The 20,597-nt window shown below is 36.6% G+C and overlaps 1 protein-coding gene and 1 pseudogene across 1 annotated transcript; one reads left to right on the top strand and one right to left on the bottom strand.

Moving 5' to 3' along the window:
• The first annotated feature begins 991 nt into the window (after positions 1-991).
• Positions 992-3,397, top strand: LOC113557597 (annotated as a pseudogene).
• Positions 3,398-17,865: 14,468 nt separating this feature from the next.
• Positions 17,866-18,228, bottom strand: LOC113557595. Its single transcript, XM_026963166.1, has one exon. The coding sequence runs from the start codon at positions 18,226-18,228 to the stop codon at positions 17,866-17,868; it is 363 nt and encodes a 120-aa protein (XP_026818967.1).
• Between the last annotated feature and the right edge of the window lie 2,369 nt (positions 18,229-20,597).

The following is a 20,597-nucleotide window of genomic DNA, read 5'->3' as shown; positions in this document are numbered from 1 at the left end:
CCCAATTTTCGGAATATTTAATAAAACTTTTTATTTCGTTCATATTTATTTGAATGTTAATTTTATGTATACAAAAAATACTTATTCGTATCTAACCTTAACCTCTTAAAATATGGTATCATAATAGTTTTTATTTTTTTATTTATATAAAACTTATAAAGTGCTGGAATAGTATTCTTTTTCCACTCACTGTAATAATAAGATCTTAAAATAAGTTTAAAACTTAATTTTATTCATAATAAAAGACTTTATTTAATACATAAGTATTTTTAAGTACTGTCTTTTTTTAGTTTAAATATAATATACATTTTAAAAATAGTTTAAGTTGTAACATTAAAATAATTGATAGGTTTCTAATATCTTAATGTCCATCATCATCATCACTAATTGCTCCATTCGAAGTGGGCAGCTTCAAAATGTCATCATTGAATCCTTGATATTCTTGCGGGATGTATTGTCTGTCATTTGATATGTCCTGAATCTTTTTGGGGTTGACTGTAATTTTATATTGATAGATTTTATCTTCCGGGAACAACACTTCTTTTGTTTTATTAAGTTTAAAAGTTACACTTAGAAGACCGTCAATAAAGTTAGATGCCTTCACATACCCTTTTAGTTCACTTTTATATACCAATTGTCTGTACTGGCTTATAATAAACTTTTCACCTTTTTTTCTATATCAATCGCTGTTTTTTTAAATACTGAGGCCACCATTCATGAAAGTTTAGTATGTTATCATTTTTTATTGATTTTACTTCAAAAGTTGGTGAGAACTTTTTGGCTGTCTTAATAAGATTTTCATACTGATTCGATCAAACTTCCTTACTGCTCGCTTTATCACTGAAAAGTTTCGATCACAGGGCAAAAAACTGTTTTTTCGTACTGGAAAATATTGGTGGATGATAAAAAATCTGTTGTTCATTGTCATAGCCAAAAGCATTTTAGTTACGGTATGGTTTCTATTTTGGCCACCACACGCGTCACTAAATACATGGAGTTCCTTTACTTCATCAGGTATGGTGCTGAAAAAAAAATCATTAAGAAAACTACAGACTTCATTTGGACCCCTTTTGGCGGTACTTTCAGTGTATGTGTAAAATACAAATCTATTTTTTCTAATATCATGAATATTGAATACATAAAACCATAACTTACGTAGGTAGAACATTTCCTGGACTGACATGAATGGAAGGGGAAGGTTCCGCATGTAATCGAATATTATGGCCATAACGTCTTTTCTTTTTTTACAAATTTCAGAAACTTCGTTTATAAAACTTTTTTGCTGTATTTTTGTAAACTACTAATTCTGCAACTGCTACCCTTTTTGCCACATCAGGTTAGGTTAGGTTGGAGATTTAATTTTAGTGTTAAGCTCTTCACAAGTCGAGCACACATCTACTTGTGGTTGACCAAATCTGCAGCCAAAATTGTCATTAAAATATTTCAAATAATATTCATATTTTACAAAATTTTCTAGGCTTAGGTTATTGTCAATGAAAAAGGAATGCATTTTTTTTACCATCAAACATGCCTCTAAATAAATAACAAAGGTAGATGTATAATGTGTCTCTTTTATAGGAAAAGATAAAATATATCGTGGATTTTACAAATCATTTCTGAGTCTAAAGTATTTCCCCGGTTTTAATGTTTTCCTCTCATATCAACAGGTGACTGATTGCTTTCACGTAATCTATTCAAACGTTGAATTACTTTGTTTGATATTGAATGAAGACTCATAAATGCTTTACGGCATACTTCAACACGACTAGCATTTTTTATAGTATATTATTTAAAAGAAGACGTGTTTTGTTTTGATTCGGATGATAAAGCTCAATGTCTATGCACGTCAAATCTATCTATAAGCCCCAAAAGATACGTATCCCTTTCATTTTTAAGACGACCACTAAAAACTGCGGTAATTATAGAGTTTTTTTCTTCTATGGTTAAGTTAATCATATATTTTTTACGACAGTTACACAAGATTACCTTTACTTGTAACAAATTCTTCTCCTTTTTGTCTGGTCGATTTTTCTATTTCTTTTATATGCTGGGATTTATTAAACTTACCACGTTTTCTTCTTGGTTCAGTAATACTTTATTCTGAATCGGATGAAATTTTGCAAATAACAATTATGACACACTTTAAAAACCATGGGCGTATTTTCACGTAAATCCCTATGAATTATATTTTATTATTTTATATTTAATATATTATTGTCATTGGAAATAATTTGTAAATCGTAGTTAGTCGAACAGTAAAAAAAATACAGTAAGTATATTATTAGAACATTTTTATAATGATTAACAAAGCAAAATATTAAAAGTAAAATTTTGTTAGGTATAACTGACTTATGGGTTAATAATTATGGCGTATTATTAGGTGGTATTTTCATATGGTTTACCTTTATGTAAATGTTTTCAAAAATATGATATTGTCTTGAAAGAAGCCGTACAGTTAGCGGAATGCAATGTATCTATTCTTGAAGACTTAAGACAAAATATCGAAAAATAATTTAAATTAATGTATACAGAGGCTGAGGTATAATAATTGTTATTGTCCTAAGAAATTATTTTTGTTACATAGGAATAGATATTGTACCTATATAAATTAAGAAAATATAATTAAAAAATGGCAGACTTTTTGGATATTAATATTTCTATCAAACGCATTAGCAAGAATCGTTAGCAAAAAAGTCAGGCAAATTTATTTTCTGAGGGTAAGACGATTCAACCCGGAACTTACTATAGAATTACCATAGCGATACCGCACATTGATTCTTTTATAAATAAGTTAAAAGAAAAGTTTCTTGTCCACAACAATTTTTTAAAGGTACCTAAGTTACATAAAATTGTTATATGTTATTAAATACTATTTACAAAAATCATTAGGTATGGAATTTTTGTCTAGGTTTTCAATGTATATTTTCTGGCAACATTGATTTTCAAGAATTTGAAGAACTTGTAAATTTTTATCTTGACCCTGATGTTCAGACAGTAATTGCAGAGTTAAAAATATGGCATTCAAAACTAAATATAACAAATAAACATCCTACGATAGCTATAGATGCCCTGAGATTATGTGATTCATCAGTATTTCCAAATGTGCACCAGCTAATTAAAATACTATGTACCTTACCGGTGTCCACATCGACACCCGAAAGAACGTTTTCATGCCTTAAAAGGCTGAAAACATACTTAAGGAATACGATGGCTGAAGTAAAAATAAATAGTTATTTTTCGTATTTAAGGTTAGTATACATCTATTTATGTACTTACTTTTCAGACTCGACTAAATGGATTAACTTTACTATCAATTCACCGAGAAGTTTCTGTTACGCCCGAAGAAATTTTAGATATTATGTCACAACAATCAAGAAAAATAGATATTATATTGTAAACTTTATAGTGTACACATTTTGTAGAAAAAATAAAAATAAGTTTTTTTATACAAAAATTTGCTAGTTTTTTGGGGTATACTATCCCCCCCCAATGAAAATTCATGTCTACGCCACTGTTAAAAAGTATTAATTTATTACTTTATGTCATACAATGAAAAATAAATTTGCTTGAGAAACAGCACTAATCGTATTTATGACAACTACGTGTGAAATAATGATAATATTATATTTATAGGCTTTAATTGATATTTTAATTTTTAAGCGAGTTACGAGCATTTTAAAGTTTTAATGTTTATATTATACAACAAACCGTAGAATGTGGAAATAAATTAGCATTGATGGTTCAAAAAAAAAATCTTAAGAATTATTTTAAACATCCAAAAAGAGCCAAAAAGTATATGTATTTTAGATTTCGTACTTTTGTTTAAATGTGTCCGTAACCGTTTGTTCAATAATAAATGTTTACAAGTATGATATTAAAACCCATCTATTATTTATATAATAATGTGGTAATTAATTATAGTATCTTTTATTCTTAGCTTAGTGCCCAAAAAGAACAAATTTGTTAGGAATATTACAAAGAAGTTTATAAAATGGATGTAAAAAACCCTGGTAATTTAAGAGCGATACCAATGATAACACCACAATATTTGGAACACGTTCGTCTCGTCATAAATGTTAGACATAATTTGTTATTACAAAACACAGGTAGTTAACAGTGTTAACATACATAAATAATAATAACCAGGGCTAGGGTTTGTATGCAATAAAAAATTGTAAAAAAAAAATGTATTCAAAACATTGCCTGCTTTACACATGTACGGAGCGGCATCGGACAAAAATAAAAATATATTTTCATATTTTACTCCTTCGGGCCATAATAAATTCATTGAATCATTAAGCAGATAAGCAATGGTTTTATGATTGCATTTATCTAACTGCTCACAATTTAATAGAAACGAATTACTAGGCTCAGAACTAAGCTTACCAACATATCTACCATCCGCATCCAATCGGCTCGTCAATAGAAACCCAAATGGGTCCATTCTGTATATTTTGTCTAATTGATGTTAAAGTCTCCTCATAAATTAAATTTACATATTTTTTTCTTATTGTACTTTCGTCTGGAATTGTTTTGCCAGTGTTCTAAAAAATCCTTCAATTCTGGATTTTTTAGTTTAAAAATTGGAATGTCAGCACGAATAAATGCTCGGCATAAATCAGTATAAAATGTTGGTGAATTGTCATCAGAAGATGTAGAAGGTGAAGATGTTAAAAATTGTTGCTTAAATTTATTTTGACGCTCTTCATTCTGTTTATGTTTGGTAGTAGAAATATGTTGACTTATTTAAAAGCGCTGGCTTATTGATACCGATTTTTCACAACATTTACAGTATAAAACTTTCCCATCGCTTTAAAATGTTTCATTAGAAAATTCTTTTAAATACGCGGCTACCTTATTATTGATTGAAGTTGCAACTTTAGGCTTTCTAAACAATTTTATGAAAAAACAACAACATTTCGATGTAGGTGCAATAAAAAAACAGCTACGATGCAAATAATTACGCCAGATCAGTAACTACACATACACTGAAGACTGAAAAGTGAAGACCGTAACATTGAATAAGCACGTTACCTACTCACTTTTCCACAAAGTACAATATGATAGCGGCGTATAAAGTATGTAAAGTCCATTAAGATAAAGTAAATAATCAATAGGTAGCGTATTAAATAGTGACTATATTGATATATAGACCATCTTATCGTCCGGCATTACTAAGATCGACAATTACTGAAATAGTTCTAATGTATCTAGTAGTGGCATGCGGCGTGCCGGAAATAATTACCTACGTAAATACCAAAATTGTCGAAATCACTAATCTTGTTAATTTAGACGAAGCAGATAATGTTTAGTCACCGAAAATTAATGAAAAAATCAAAAATTACCAAAATATGTACTGAACTTATTTACCAAATATGTAAAAATATGTATTTAGATCAAAATATGTAAAATAAATTTGGGTTTATTTTAATTAGAATGATCTTAATCGTATAAATTTTTTTCAGATTAAAAATATCTCATTTTAATAAAAATATGTATTTACAATATAATCCGTTCCCTAGTTATAAGATAGACATAAGAATAAAGTTACAAAAAAAATATTTATTTATTGAAATACATCAGTGATTGGCTGTTTGTCTTAATATTATTAAGATTATTATTATAATTATAATTTAGAAATACAATTTATAATTCACATTCAATAGTGGAAATATTTTTAATTTAATGTTTGAAAAATTTGAAAATTTATGTTTGACAAAAAACCAAATTTTATACTTTAATCAGCAGGGCTAGAATTAAATACCTACGTAATATTAGTATTAAATTATAAATATTAATTACGAAATATACTATAAAACATGCATTTTTGGCAATAATATTCATTTTATTCAATAAATGCAATAATATGCATTTTATCCATAATATGCAAAAACATGCAAAATAAAAACATCACCGTACAAAGTGTCCGCGATATGCAACTTAAACAATAGATAGTACAAACTGTCCGTTATCTTAATTCTTTGCTCTGCTCAGATTCTAACAAGATTCTAAGCTTATTATAACATTATTCTATTATATTTTATAATTATTTAATACTTATTTAGTATTTTTTTTTTGTTAATGTTCCTTATATTTTTTTATAGGTTTCCCGAATCATCATAACAGTAAGTAGCAGAATAAATAATTTGATACAAACAATACCTATGATGGCAGTTTGAAACACTTTCTTGAAATACAGGAATATTTAATACTTGATTTTCATTGAATAATAAATATTTCATTTTTCATTTTTATCCAGAACCATATATTCAACCTATTTTTTTCCTATACTAACATTTAAGTTTTTTTTTTTAAGGTACCTTTAATAATTTTTTTTTTATTATTATTATTTTTAGACCTGACACAATACGTTTCGGTACGATGGATAACCTCCTCGCATAGTCGCATTATTCGGTAATATGTTTATTTCTACGTCGTAGTATTCTAATTCCGTATTATATTATTCTAAGGTATCGGTGATCGTTATCCTAATGTTTATGCCTACGTCGCAGTATCCTTTATTATGTATATATTATATTATTGATATAGGACATTAGAGCACGTAGCATGCATATAAAATAAATGAGTAATATTCTATTTTAAGATATACGCATTACCATGTTATAGTCATATTACTATTTATAGGTTTTTATCGGTTTTCTTAACCTAGTTTTTAATTATACATTGTTAGATAAACACCATTTCATTAGTACACGTGTTAAAATAACATACAATACACAACCTGTATACATTCGATATTTCAGTAATCGAACGACTTACGGATTTCGTGTTGAGTGCTAAAAATTATAAACCACCACACCGGGAGCAAATTAACAAAACGTACATGATTTCGACACCAGCATAATTCTCATTGATCGGTTTAAATCGACTTGTTTTCCCACGTTATTAATTAACTGTTATCACAGTTCTACATCTAATTATTAACTGCTATCATTAATTACTATATCTGTTATTAAATTAGGTAAATGCCATAAAACGTTTAATTTGCAAGTTTAATGTGGATAAATATAACTGTTTGTATTGGTTGTAACGTGTATAACAATATAATGTAATATGTCAGAAATATTACCTATTTATCCCAATTGTTGAGTGTTAATTTACATTTATATCATACTTTTAGTCACTCAAGGTCTTCGTCGACTTATCGAAGTAGGTTGAACTCGTATCTTAGCTTTATTAGTATGACAAAGAGAAATCTGTTTTCCACAAGTGGACAAAAATATTTCCCAAGAATTTTTGGTTTTGACATTTCCAAGTTTTTTTAAAAATATTTTTAGGGATTCATTCGTGGATCCAAATTTTTCATTGTGGTGAGTCATTAAATCAATAACTTTTTGAAAGTCATGTTGTACAGGGTTTAATACATTATTTGTTAGCAATTCAGGTTGTTCATCATCTATAACAACCAGACTTGTATTATTTGTAGTATTTGTATCAATTATTCCACATTTATTTTCTTTCATCTCTTCTTCAGCATTTAGCGAATTATAGAATGATAGTGGTTGATCTTTGTCTCCAAACGCTAAAACAGCCATATCATACTTACATTTTGCTGTAACTGGAGGTGCATTAGGCAGTTCTTTACTAAAAAAAAATATACTGCAGCTTGGTGTTTGTAAAAGGTACCTAAATGACCTTGATAACAAGTGCAATACTCCAAAATTGCATTTACCTCATAAATGGTTGTATCTTTTTTACTTGGTACTTTAAACATATTATTTTCCAATGCTACAATCATTTCAATTGTTAAATATTTAATTTTTTTTTGTAATGATAATACTAATAAATGTGATACATCACAACGACTATTACAAAACTTTCTTATTCTACGAATATAATAATGCTCCATTACAGTACTTGTGAAACCACATTATACGCTTTATTTCTGGATAAAACTATATCTTTATATATTCTGACACATACCTCGCTGAAATTGTTAGTTTGGAGACCATGAGTTTCAAAGTTTCTATAACATAAAATCCATATTTCCTTACGCTTCCAATATGAATTTATGTATTTAATCCAGTTAAAATACTTTGCTACATAAACATTATTAATGCTATCTATCGCATTTAAATAAGAGGCTCCAGCCATTTCTACATTATATTATGTTAATATTTTATTAAGCAATGCATACAAAATAGGGCGATTAAATTTTTCAATGTTATTTTCTTTGGCCCAAAACCACCTCCAAACAGATTGACACACGTGAAATCGACAGAGTAATTGCTTTAACTGTGGTCATACAGATTGCAATGCCTGTCTATCTGCTTCACTGTCATCTGTTATAAATAATTTTGAAAAACAGTGACCACCAAACCCATTAGAACCAATACAAGTTTTAACTAATTCAAATCCAGTCTTATAATCATTTATTTACTGACCTTTGGTAATAATTAATAATAAAGCACCAACAGCACACGGTGTAAGCATGAAAGTAATAGAATGATTATGTGCATCACATGACGCTGTACTATCAGAGAATACTATGTCTTTTGAATAGGGCAAATTATGTGCACGTTACATCAGTGGTGTACAAATAACAACAGCAAATGGTTCTTCATTAATTAAAACCTATACTCTTTTTTCTTCATATGATGCTTTTTTGGACTCAAGTTTCTTCAATAAAAATAAAAATATTATAATATATATTTTTACTTAATGTACTAGTAACTAGTGGATAATTGTATATATGTACTAAATAATATAAATACCTCTATTACGCCTTCCCCAATTTTTGGGCCTAAATTAAACTCTCTCCATACATTATGCCAATGCTGAAAGGTTCGATATTTTGAGTTTAAAGATGCATTAGCAAGAACATTTTCATCACCTTCTAACTCTAGCTTACCTTCATGAAATGTTATTGAATCAGTTATTCCTAAATAATGAACTGTGTGATAACTCAAACACCTCGTATTTATTACTAACGAACAAACATAATAAATTATAATTATATATGTTAGCATTAATGTATGAAATTTCGTAATTCTATAAAATAACTAGTTATTCTATAGAATTACGGGTACTTTCAGTTAATGTATTGAATAAATTCATAAATACATACTTCAATTAGTTATTCTACATACTAACTAGATACTTTATAAACTAACATGAATAAACATTTTAATCAAATTATTAATTATAGAAAATATAAATATTAATTTATTTCACGTTAATTTATCAGAATAATTATAACAAATTAAATATTAAAATAAAAAAACTATTATTATAGTTATAATTACTAAATTATTATTTTTTTTACAATTGACAATTTATTAATTAGTATAGGAACTTTTTGGATGCCTTTCGAACTACATCCAGACCATGACAAAATACATAGGCATGAGCAATTCGTGATACGCAGGTCTGTGACGTAAGCATTTTTCTAACTAGATTAGCGGTGGATTATAGTTATCGGCGGCGGCGACTGTAGTGGTTGTGACGACCGCGGACCAATGAGAAACGGAGAAATGCTTACGTAACAGTAAATGGATGGATGGAGGTTGGATGCGCTATTTGCTTCAAAAACCAGTATATTTCTGACATTCCTATATATTTTGTCATGATCCAGACTATATCTGGGACTTAGGTTAGGTTATTATTTTTATAAATAAAACGATATAAATTAACGAATATATTTAGGAATTTTATAGAATAACTAATTATTTAATAAAATAACGTATTAAATACGTTACTGCTAACACATATATATATTATTTTTATTATTATTTTTTCATTTTTTCATTTTATTATGATAAAATTATATTATGTTATTATTACGAGTCCGTCAGGTTAGGTTAGGCTCAGTTGCGTACAGTCGACAGTTGCGTACAGTCGTCAGTTGCGTACAGTCGTCAGTTGCGTACAGTCGTCAGTTGCGTACAGTCGTCAGTTAAGAACAGTCGTCGTCAGCTTTACAGAATCCTGGTCTACCCAGCGTTTACAGTCACCACCTACCGTGGTATCTCGGCCGGGTTTGGTCGGAGAGCTTCAGGAGCAAAAACTTGCCCCCCTAATCCCCCTGATATCCCCTGAACACCACCGATAGGCCCCCGAAAACTCGGACCCTTTAGCATAGGGTGACCATACGTCCCTTTTAAAACGGGATTGTCCCCTTTTTGATCATCGTGTCCCGTTGTCCCAAAAAACTTCGAACGGGACGCTTTTTATCCCGTTTTTAGAAGATTGTCCCGTTTTAATCCCGTTATTTCCAAATAATTAAATTATAATTTATGTTTTTTTTGTAAAAGAATAAAATAAATTGATGAACCAAGTATAAAACAGTTTATATTTAAAACTTGAAACAAAAGTTATAAATAACAGACTAAAATTTCCGTGGAACGAACGTCGAGTGCCGATGCCGAGGAACAATACAAATAAACAATAATAATAAAATAAGCATGATACACGTCGTATAATAGCATATGCATTACGAACTAAAATAAAATATAATACTATTTATAATCGATGATATATTTAGATATTATTATATTAATTTGTTTAATCTAAAAGTCGAACAACAAAATATGTCGAATAGTAACGTACGGACAGTAAAGCGATTGTGTTTATTATAGCCACTACCTACCTATCGTATTTTTATTTCAATTTTGTGAGTTGGTGCATTATTTTTTTTTTTTAAAAATGCCAAAGAGGAGATGCACGTTCACTGTATCTTTACAGTCTGAATTTACTTTCCTAAAAAAATGTGATGAAATTGGAAAAGTGTTTTGTACGGTGTGCAAGGCAGTATTTTCAATTGAACATGGAGGACGCTCAGATATTAAACAGCATATGGAAAAGAAAAAACATACGACGGCCTTATCTAGTGCTTCAAAAAGTGACAAGGTAACATCATATTTTATAAAACAAGGACCAGCTGGCTTAACTAGTGAAGGTTTAAAAATTGCAGCAGAAGAGGGAATGTTTGCATTTCACACTATAGTACATAACCATTCTTTTAGATCAATGGATTGTACTACTACTTTAATAAAAAAGTTACATGAAAAAAAGTTTTCTTGTGCACGTACTAAGTGTGAATCAATTATTCTGAATGTGTTGGCTCCTTTTGCAATGGATCAAATAATAGACGAACTGAAAGCTGTTAATTTTGCGACAGTTATGATTGACACTTCAAATCATAAAAATTTAAAAATTGTCCCCATTCTTATTCGGTATTTCAATCCTAAAACCGGGGTACAAATTAAAGTGTTAGAATTCACAAATTTGAAAGGAGAAACTTCAGGATATACTGTCGTCTTATATTATGGAAATTTTAACAAAACATAAATTAGCTCACAAAATCATTGCATTTACCGGTGACAACTGTAATACCAATTTTGGAGGTGCCGCAAGGAGGGGAACAAAAAATGTTTTTACGATTTTAAACAATAATTTAAAAACTAACATTTGTGGAATTAGTTGTGCAGCTCATATTCTGCACAACGTTATGCAAACTAGTACAGATATCTTACCTATTGATATCGAATGTATCGTTAACAAAATATTTCAGTACTTTTATATTTATACTGTGAGAGTGGAAACATTAAAAGAATTTTGTGATTTTACAAATACACAATACAAAAACGTACTTGGAAGTGTAAAGACAAGATGGTTATCTTTACAACCAGCAGTCTCCAGAATTATTGAAATGTATGCAGCTTTAAAATTGTACTTTGACACTCAGGATAAATGTCCAACCATTTTAAAATCATTTTTTAGTGACCCCGTTGCAATAATATGGTTTCATTTTATACAAAGTCAATTAAAAGTCGTTTGTGACACTATAAAAAGAATAGAAGGGGACAACATATCTGCATGTGAAGTATCAGAAGAATTAGAAATACTATGTGGAAAAATAAAAAATAGAAAAACACAAAACTTTTTAACTTCTAGTGTAAACTCGATGCTTTTAGAACTAGAGACAAAAAATAAATACACAAAAAAACAATTTATAGAGCAAACTAACCAGTTTTATGACACATTTATTATGTACATTGAAAAGTGGGGAAATACATTTGAAGAACTAAAAATATTTCGTTGGACTCTGATAAATTGTCCAACATGGAATGATATTCAAAAAAGTTAAAAATTTATTTTGCAAAATAATAAAAAACAAACCGGTTGGAATGTGGATGAAGATATTCTTTTTGATGAATATAATCATGTAAATAATGTTATAAATGAAAATTTAGAAGAATGGCAGAATAACAATGTTCGTGTTGAAGAAAGATGGTGTGCTATCTATAAAATTTTAAATAGTAAAAATATATCGATAAATAATTTTTGGTTTATTGTAGAATATTCTCTAGTAATGCCTGGAACAAATGCTGCAATTGAAAGAGTATTTTCTATCACTAATATGTTATGGACAGATGAAAAAAATCGCTTTATTGTTCCTACCATCAACTCAATTATAATTCTGAAAAATCATTTCAAAAATTATTCGTGTAATGATTTGTATGATTTTTTGCTAACACAACCAAAACTATTAAACGCAATCAGTTCATCGCAAAAGTACAATAACAGCACAATAGATAATAAAGGACATGATGAGCAATCAACATCAAGTAAACAAGTTTTTTATTAAAATATTAAGCAAGGTAGTTAAAAAATATTTTAATTGTAAATTGTTAATATAAAATATAAAAAATATTTTTAAAAAATGTGTATGTTTTTTTAGAGTATTTAAACTAAAAATTGTTTGTCCCGTTTTTTTTTTTGTAAAACTGGTCACCCTACTCTAGCACTACCCGGGGCTGAGCTATAGGGCCCCGAAATCGGCAAACGCCCGCACCTCGAACACTAAGAGCTTCCAGCCCAGATTCGCCCAGCGATCACGGTTACCACTCGCGCACGGCTGTCCCAGCCGCGCACAGGAAACCCTAAGCACGGTATCCGGTTACCGAGGATATCTCGGCCGGGTTTGCTCGGAATGGTCGGAGAGTAAAAATGTGCCCCCCCCCCCCGAAACTTCTTGACTTCCTCGGTCGTTTACCGATAGGCCTTCGAAAACCTGGACCCTCTAGCCCTATCCGGGGCCGAGCTACAGGACTCCGAAATAGGCAAGCTGCCTGTAAACCCGAAAGGTAAAAAACCTAGGCAGCGGGAACGCCGGCGGCACCCTCATCAGGGTCCGAGCCAGGGTAACCCCTCCCTACTCGGGGCCGACGCCAAAAACCAACCCGGATCCCGGAGCGATCCCCCAAGATGTCGGACCAAGAATGGGACGACGATTCGGACCAGGTCAAGGACATCGAGATGATGTCGGTGGTAAACAGTGGTATACCTAACGGGGCCTCGGGTAGTATGACAGATAGAGCAGCCTCTCCACTTGATGTGGGTATGCTTCCCCAATCTGTCCTTGGTGATGGAGGGAATAGACCTCGAGCCACGCTTATTCTAACTGTGTGCTCCATTGCCGGTGATCGGCGGCCTAGCCTCTTGGTGACCAGCCTGTAGGGGACTCCCCGGGGGTCGTTATCTACTAATCGACACAGCTCTAACCAGCTTCTCTCCTGTGCCTTGCGGATCTCCGTTTTGAGGTCTGTACGCGCTTTCCTATAAGCGTCGAGTTCGGCCTCTCGGGTTTCCCTACCCGATCTGCGGCCGGTGCGCTGGTAAGCTCTCCTCGTTGCAATTGCAGTCCTGCGAAGGGCGGCGATGTCCGCGCTCCGCCAGTGGACAGCCTTCCGTGCCTCGAACGCCGACCTGGGTGGCATGGAGGCATCGCACGTGACGGAGAGTAAGGCCCCAAGTCGCTCTGCGTGCTCCGAGGCGAGTGCTTCGGATGATGATAAACATAACGGACCAGACAGCTCGAAAAACAATTCGGCCGCTACCGCGTTGAACTTTTTGACTGACCAGCCCGGTGCCCTAGCTATCGCGGTGTGACGCGTAGTTTCCTGCGCTGGTCCTGTAGAGACAATGTATTCTATATACAGATGGTCACTTGCTGAGTAGGTGTCCTTGAGTACCGACCAGTCTGTGACGAGCTGGCGGCCGCGGGAGGGAAAGCGTTCCAGCGTGACATCTATAATTGAGGCAGAGTTAGCCCGCCTAAAGGTAGGCCTGGAACCGACGTTGCATACGGATAGACCCAGCGACGTAGCAAAGTCCGACAGCATAGACCCTCTGGTATCTAGCCTCGTTGAGCCCCATTCCGGAGAATGGGAATTAAAGTTGCCTGCAACAATCAGGTTCACTGGTAGTCTTGGGGGACAAGGAAGAAACCTCTACGCGGTGTCCCCTAGTAACGGTGATTTCCAAACACCGGCTAATTCTTCCAAACCCAGGCGCAACCTATCTCTCAGTATAATAACAATGTCTGGCGGTCATAAAAAACCGCGCCTAAAACGGCCCTTATCAGGGCCAGCATTGACGATTGTATCGATAAACATCGAAGGTATTACGAGAGTAAAGGAAGAACTTCTATCTACCATTTTTAAATCAACATCATGCGATATTATGTGCGTCCAAGAGACCCATCGAGACCAGACTCTTAATGCACCAAGTATATCTGGAATGAAACTAGCAGCGATAAGGCACCATAGAAAACACGGTAGTGCCATCTTCACAAAACCTAATATGATCATCCAGTCAGTTAAAATATACGAACAAAACGACATCGAATTTATCACAGTGCATTTACCGAACATCTCAGTCTCTTCAATATATAAACCACCAAATTCTCCTTTCATAGCCCCTAGTCTTAAATCCGAAGACAGCCTACAACATAAACCTAACATAGTCATAGGTGATTTCAACAGCCACAGTTCAAGCTGGGGCTATAAGGAGACAAACGATGATGGCGAAGCAGTAGAAATCTGGGCACAAGGCGAAGATATGGTACTGATTCACGATAACAAATTACCTCCATCCTTCAACAGCGGTCGATGGAAGAAAGGATATAACCCTGACCTTATATTTGTCAGTGATTCTATCAGTCAACTATGTACCAAAAAGATGGGAGACCCCATTCCAAACACACAACATAGGCCCATAATTTGCCAGATTGAGGCTGCAGTGAGACCTAATATTGTCCCATTCCAAAGGAGATACAACTTCATGAAAGCAAAGTGGAACCTTTTCTCAGAAGATCTCGATTCAAGTATAGAAAATCTCGAACCACTACCGGAACACTATGAATCCTTTGTAGAAAAAGTAAAATACATATCCCGGAAACACATACCAAGAGGATGTAGGACACATCATATACCTGGACTATCAAGTGAAATCATGGACAATTACAACACATATATCAACCTGTTTGAAAATAATCCCTTCGAAGAACAAACCAGAAATAAAGGGGAAGAGCTCACAAATGCCATTGCACAGGAAAAAAGGAATAAATGGCATGAGCTTCTAAATAAAACAGACATGAAACATAGTAGTAAAAAGGCATGGGGCCTAATTAAAAGATTAAACAGTGATCCTACTAGCGCGAAAGGACTGTCTAACGTCACTCCCGATCAAATCGCAAACCAATTACTACTAAATGGTAAACCCCAAAGACTTAAACAAGAAGATAAACCTAATAAAAGAATAATACGAAACAAAGAAAAAGAAGGAAACCACCTCAGCCGGCCTTTCGAAGAGGATGAATTGAACATAGCTATAGAGACAATGAAACTTAGGAAAGCAGCTGGACTAGATAATATTTTTGTCGAACAGATCCGCAATTTTGGGCCGAAAGCCAAACGCTGGATACTCGCTCTATATAACGAAATAAGAAACTGGAAAAACATACCGAAAATATGGAGGAAAACAAAAATTATAGCCTTATTAAAACCAGGGAAAGATACGGATGATCCAAAGAACTATCGCCCAATATCCCTTCTGTGCCACACGTACAAACTTTTCGAGAGAATGCTGCTTAACCGCCTAGTCCCCTTCGTAGACAGCACACTAATTAAAGAACAAGCTGGTTTCCGCCCAGGAAAATCATGTACAGGACAGATACTCAACCTGACCCAAACAATCGAGAACGGTTTCGAGAACAAGAAAGTCACAGGCGTGGCGCTCATAGATCTAACGGCAGCATACGACACGGTGAACCACAGACTAATGTTAAAGAAACTATATGATATTACCCTGGATTACGAGTTTGTAAGAGTTTTCGAAGCCCTTTTAGGCAACAGAAGATTTTTCGTAAATCACCAAGGCAAGAATAGTAAGTGGAGAATCTCCAGAAATGGTCTCCCTCAAGGAAGCGTGCTAGCCCCCACTATGTTTAACATTTATACCAACGATCAACCAATATCCACAGATAGCGACGTAAAACATTATATTTACGCAGACGACACAGCAATCACCGTACAACACGATCAGTTTGAAAATGTAGAGGAAAAACTATCGACTACTTTGGACATTCTCGGAAAATACTATAGACGCAATTACCTAAAACCCAATCCAAGCAAAACACAAGTATGTGCTTTCCACCTAAGGAATCGATGTGCCAACCGTATCCTTAACGTCTACTGGAATGAGACGAAAATCACTAATACACAGTGTCCAAAATATCTCGGAATAACACTAGACCGATCTCTCACCTACAGATTCCATTGCGAAAACACCAAACATAAAATAATGACAAGAAATGGCATATTGCGGAAGCTCAGTGGCTCCACATGGGGCTGTAATCCCCACGTCCTAAGAACTACGGCATTAGCCTTATGTTTTTCAGCGGGAGAATATGCCAGTCCAGTATGGGGCAGGTCAGCACATACTAAAAAGGTCGATGTCGCACTAAACGAGTCCTGCCGACTCATAACTGGTTGCCTAAAAAATACGCCGGTAGAACAATTATATATACTTTCAGGAATAGCCCCTCCGCCAATAAGAAGATCCACGCAAGCAGACTGGGAGAGAACGAAAATAACAGCAGATCCACGACACCCTATGTACGGTATAACTCCACAACTCCCTCGCCTTAAATCCAGGAAGAGTTTCATGAACCATACAAAAGCCATCTCATCAACACATCTTGAAGTAGAAAGAACGACCAGATGGAGAAATGAGATAAGCAGTACCTCCAGCTGGGTGCCGAACGAGTCGCTCCCATCTGGTCATAATGAAACATGGCCGGTTTGGCGAACACTAAACAGACTTAGGACAGGAATTGGACGAACGAAAGACAATCTAATAAAATGGGGATTGCTAGATAGCACAGACACCTTGTGCATATGTGGAGAAGTACAGACAATGCAACACATTATCACATGCACAGCTTGCTCCCAAACCTGCACCCCAGAAGACATTCACAAAGGCACAAGCCAAGGAATTAACGTAGCCCGCATCTGGGCAGAAATAATATAAATCCACCATTAACGTACCTTTCTATTTTACCTTATTTATTAATATTGTGAAATGTTTATTTTAAAGTTAATTTTATTTATCTATTTGTTTTTAATTTTTTTAACAACTTATATCATTATTATTATTACTGTTACACTATGCGCCTGACACGAAAAAAAAAAAAAACTGGTAGTCTTGGCTGATGCGAGATCGAGAATTCCAGACGGCCCAGGAACAGGTCATATTCTTGGACTGAGCAGTTTGGAGTGCAGTAGCAGCTGTACAGCAGTACATCGCCCAGCCAGACCCAAACGAAGCCTACGCCCGCTCCTTGCTCGTCCAAGATGACGTCCGAGGAGTTTGCTGCAAACACGGCACATTTCTTGTCTAGGCTTCCTACCCAGTGGTCGGAGTCACACATCGGCCTGTTGTATTCGCACAGGACAGCGATGTTCGACCGTCGTTCTGCCATCGTCTGCAGGAGTAGCTGCTGGGCCGTCCAACTGTTGTTCAAGTTGACTTGAATGACTCCAGACCCCTTGGCCGCGCTCATTTCCGGGCTGGAGCCTCCGCCGCCAGGGACCTGGCAAAAGCACTGACTGCGGTTTCGATCGCGTTGCAGGCAGCTACCTTGTGACCTGTCTCACCGCAGCGTCTGCAGCATTGTGTTCTGTCCGGGCCGGAACACTCCTTCGCTGTGTGGCCGGGGCAGAAACAGCGGAAACATCTTAGCTTCTGGTCAGCGAGCTTGACTCGACAGCTAATCATGCCAACGCGGAGCCGCCCGGAATTGAGTAGCTCGCGTGAAGGTCCGACCGGTAGCGATACCAACACCGTCTGGGAGCCCCCGTATCTTTTCCTAAGACTGAAGACTTTGAGTTGCTCCGATGGAACGCCGGTGACGGAGGCCATGGCTTCAGCCACCTCTTCAGCAGTTGACCTCGACCATGACTTTTTGCTGGAGCGCACGCACTTCCACCTCAGAGCCCGCAGAGCGGGAGATCTCTGCACGCACCGCCTCAAACTGCGCTGGGTCGCCGCGGACTTCGATGAGTAAGCCTCCTGATTTCGCCTGCCTCATGCCGGTGATGCTATCCCTAATTACCTCGCGGTTGACGCCGCCACGAATTTTCGTGGCTAGCGCCGGAAAATCGGTTAAGTTTACATCCACCATTATTGCCTGAGGGCGCGCGCGAACTCGCGGGTTTGCCTTCTTCTTATTCTCGCTCCCTTGCTCACCGTTGACTTGCTCACCTAGCGTTTGGGAGTTCTTCTTTCTCGCCGTCCTCCTCACTACCTCCGTCCATGGGGCCGCGTTGACCAGTGCCACCTCTGCGTCCTCCGCCGGCGGTTTCTGACCCTGGGTCCGTTTTGCCATGCCTGCGTGCCCCTCTGGCTTCCTGTCGACTAGTTGCCTAACCGCTTTGCTGAGCTTACCCACCTCTGATCTCAGCGAGCTGAACTCAGTGGCCAGGCTGTCAGCCGATGGTGAGTCGCTTTCGCTGACAGTAGTTGAAGACCCTGATGCGATTGGCCTGCGCCGCTCGTCATCAACCTTGGTCAACCAGCTATTTCTTACTTCCTGTTGTTCTTCTCGTGCCGCTTTGGCATGCTTAAAGGCGTCAATGGCTTCTGCCAGTGCCTGCTGCACAGGTTTGGCCACGTTTTTTGCCGATATCACCGCGTCTAGCATTGTTTGAAGCCTCCTGCCCACTCGCTCGAAGTGGCCGCTCTCCGTTCTTTCTAGGTTCTCCATGTTCTTGAATAATTCGGCCGCATCTGCCGATGGGTTCGAGGTGCCCTTTCTGGGATTCTTCTGGCTAGCCACTAGTTTTTCTGCCAGTGTTGGCCTATATCCTGCTATCTGCTCCTCGTTGCTAACGGTCAGATCTCCTTTGGACTGTTCACCCGGGACACCCGAGGGGTCCATGGCAAGGGGGAGGTCCGGTGACCCTAGCCCCCTTTGCTGCTACCACTACCTCACTAATCTAACCTAACCCGTAGGCAGCTAAGAAAACCAGTGACAGGCGTACCCAATCCGAGGGTATCGGTACCCTGTACCGTTTTCCTAACGCTACTGGTTGGGTTCCGCTGGCACTACTTGCTCCAAACCCCGGGGATGTGTTTCGAAACCCCGATCTAACACTATCCCCGAAAATGGTACCCGCAGCTCCAAAGGGGGGAAAATCCCTTTTCCAGATCCCTTTGGATTTCGACCAAATTTGGTAGAGCCCTTCGCCTAGACCTCCGGGTGCTTTGTACCAAGTTTGATTCTGATCCCTCCACTGGGAGCCAAGATCCCTTGGAAAGGATTGTAGGCCCGCTAACTATGGGAGGACTTTAGAGAGGGCCCTATGACGAAAGGTTTGCAGTTGGAACTGTCTCTCTAGGTCGATTTCCCAGGGAGTTATACTTAACTCAAATTTCCAAAAATCGGGGGGGGGAGGGGTCACTTTTAGTATGTTACGCACAGAGGAGTGCTGATACCTCCAGTGTTGACCCCGTCCTCCTACGATTTTTGGTTACCGTTTAATACGAAAAAAGAAAAAAAAAACCACGGTGGAGGTAATTTTAAATTTCCGGCCGTGGGACAGATTTCGCCGACAATTGTTCCACGTCGTTATCACTGGCGACAGTTATTCACCGTCGCTAATCAGCTTTTAATGGAAATCCCGTTTTCAAACACGCGGCTTTGGGCGGCCGTGTAAAGGATAGGGCGTACCTTAAAATCCGGTTTACTCACGAAGTAATTGTCGGACCTTGAAAGTGGAGGTGTCCACGAATTCGTCTCGGCGGGCCGGATGCGTGGAGCCACCGCGCGCGATCGTCCGACTTGTCGTTCGCCATCCGGTACCTAGCGATGGGAAAACTCGACGCTTCGTCCGAAGCATTCGGTAAAAAGGAAGGGCGGAACAAGCCCGCCGGAGAAGGCCACCACGAGACCCACCGATCTCGTGGCTAGCCTCAATATCATGAAAGCGACCCTCAATTCCGCGGTCATAGTCACCAGGATCGAATCGGCGAAGACGGACGTACCCCCAGGGGTCCACGGACTCGCGACGATTCTGGCAGACCTCACCTAGGTCCTTGACGGTATCTTGGTGGAAAAGGGGAATCTGTTCTCCTACCCAACGTCGCCGTCGATGAAAAAGCCGAAGAGTTCAGTGGCAGAGCAGCCGGCCCGAAAGCCCCTCATGGCTGATGATATCACAGATACCATCCTAACTCCGAGCTGGTAGGATAACGACAGTGTCATTGAGGCTAGGGCTGCCTTCAGGAGC

This window comes from Rhopalosiphum maidis, chromosome 3 (genome assembly GCF_003676215.2).
Source record: "Rhopalosiphum maidis isolate BTI-1 chromosome 3, ASM367621v3, whole genome shotgun sequence".
Taxonomy (NCBI): Eukaryota; Metazoa; Arthropoda; class Insecta; order Hemiptera; family Aphididae; genus Rhopalosiphum; species Rhopalosiphum maidis.
The sequence above is the reverse complement of the archived record's forward strand: the minus strand, read 5'-3'. Positions and strand labels throughout refer to the sequence as shown.

What these genes read in the sequence shown, in the direction of transcription:
- LOC113557595 (XM_026963166.1), bottom strand. Translation starts at nt 18,228, where the DNA reads ATGGCCTCCGTCACCGGCGTTCCATCGGAGCAACTCAAAGTCTTCAGT.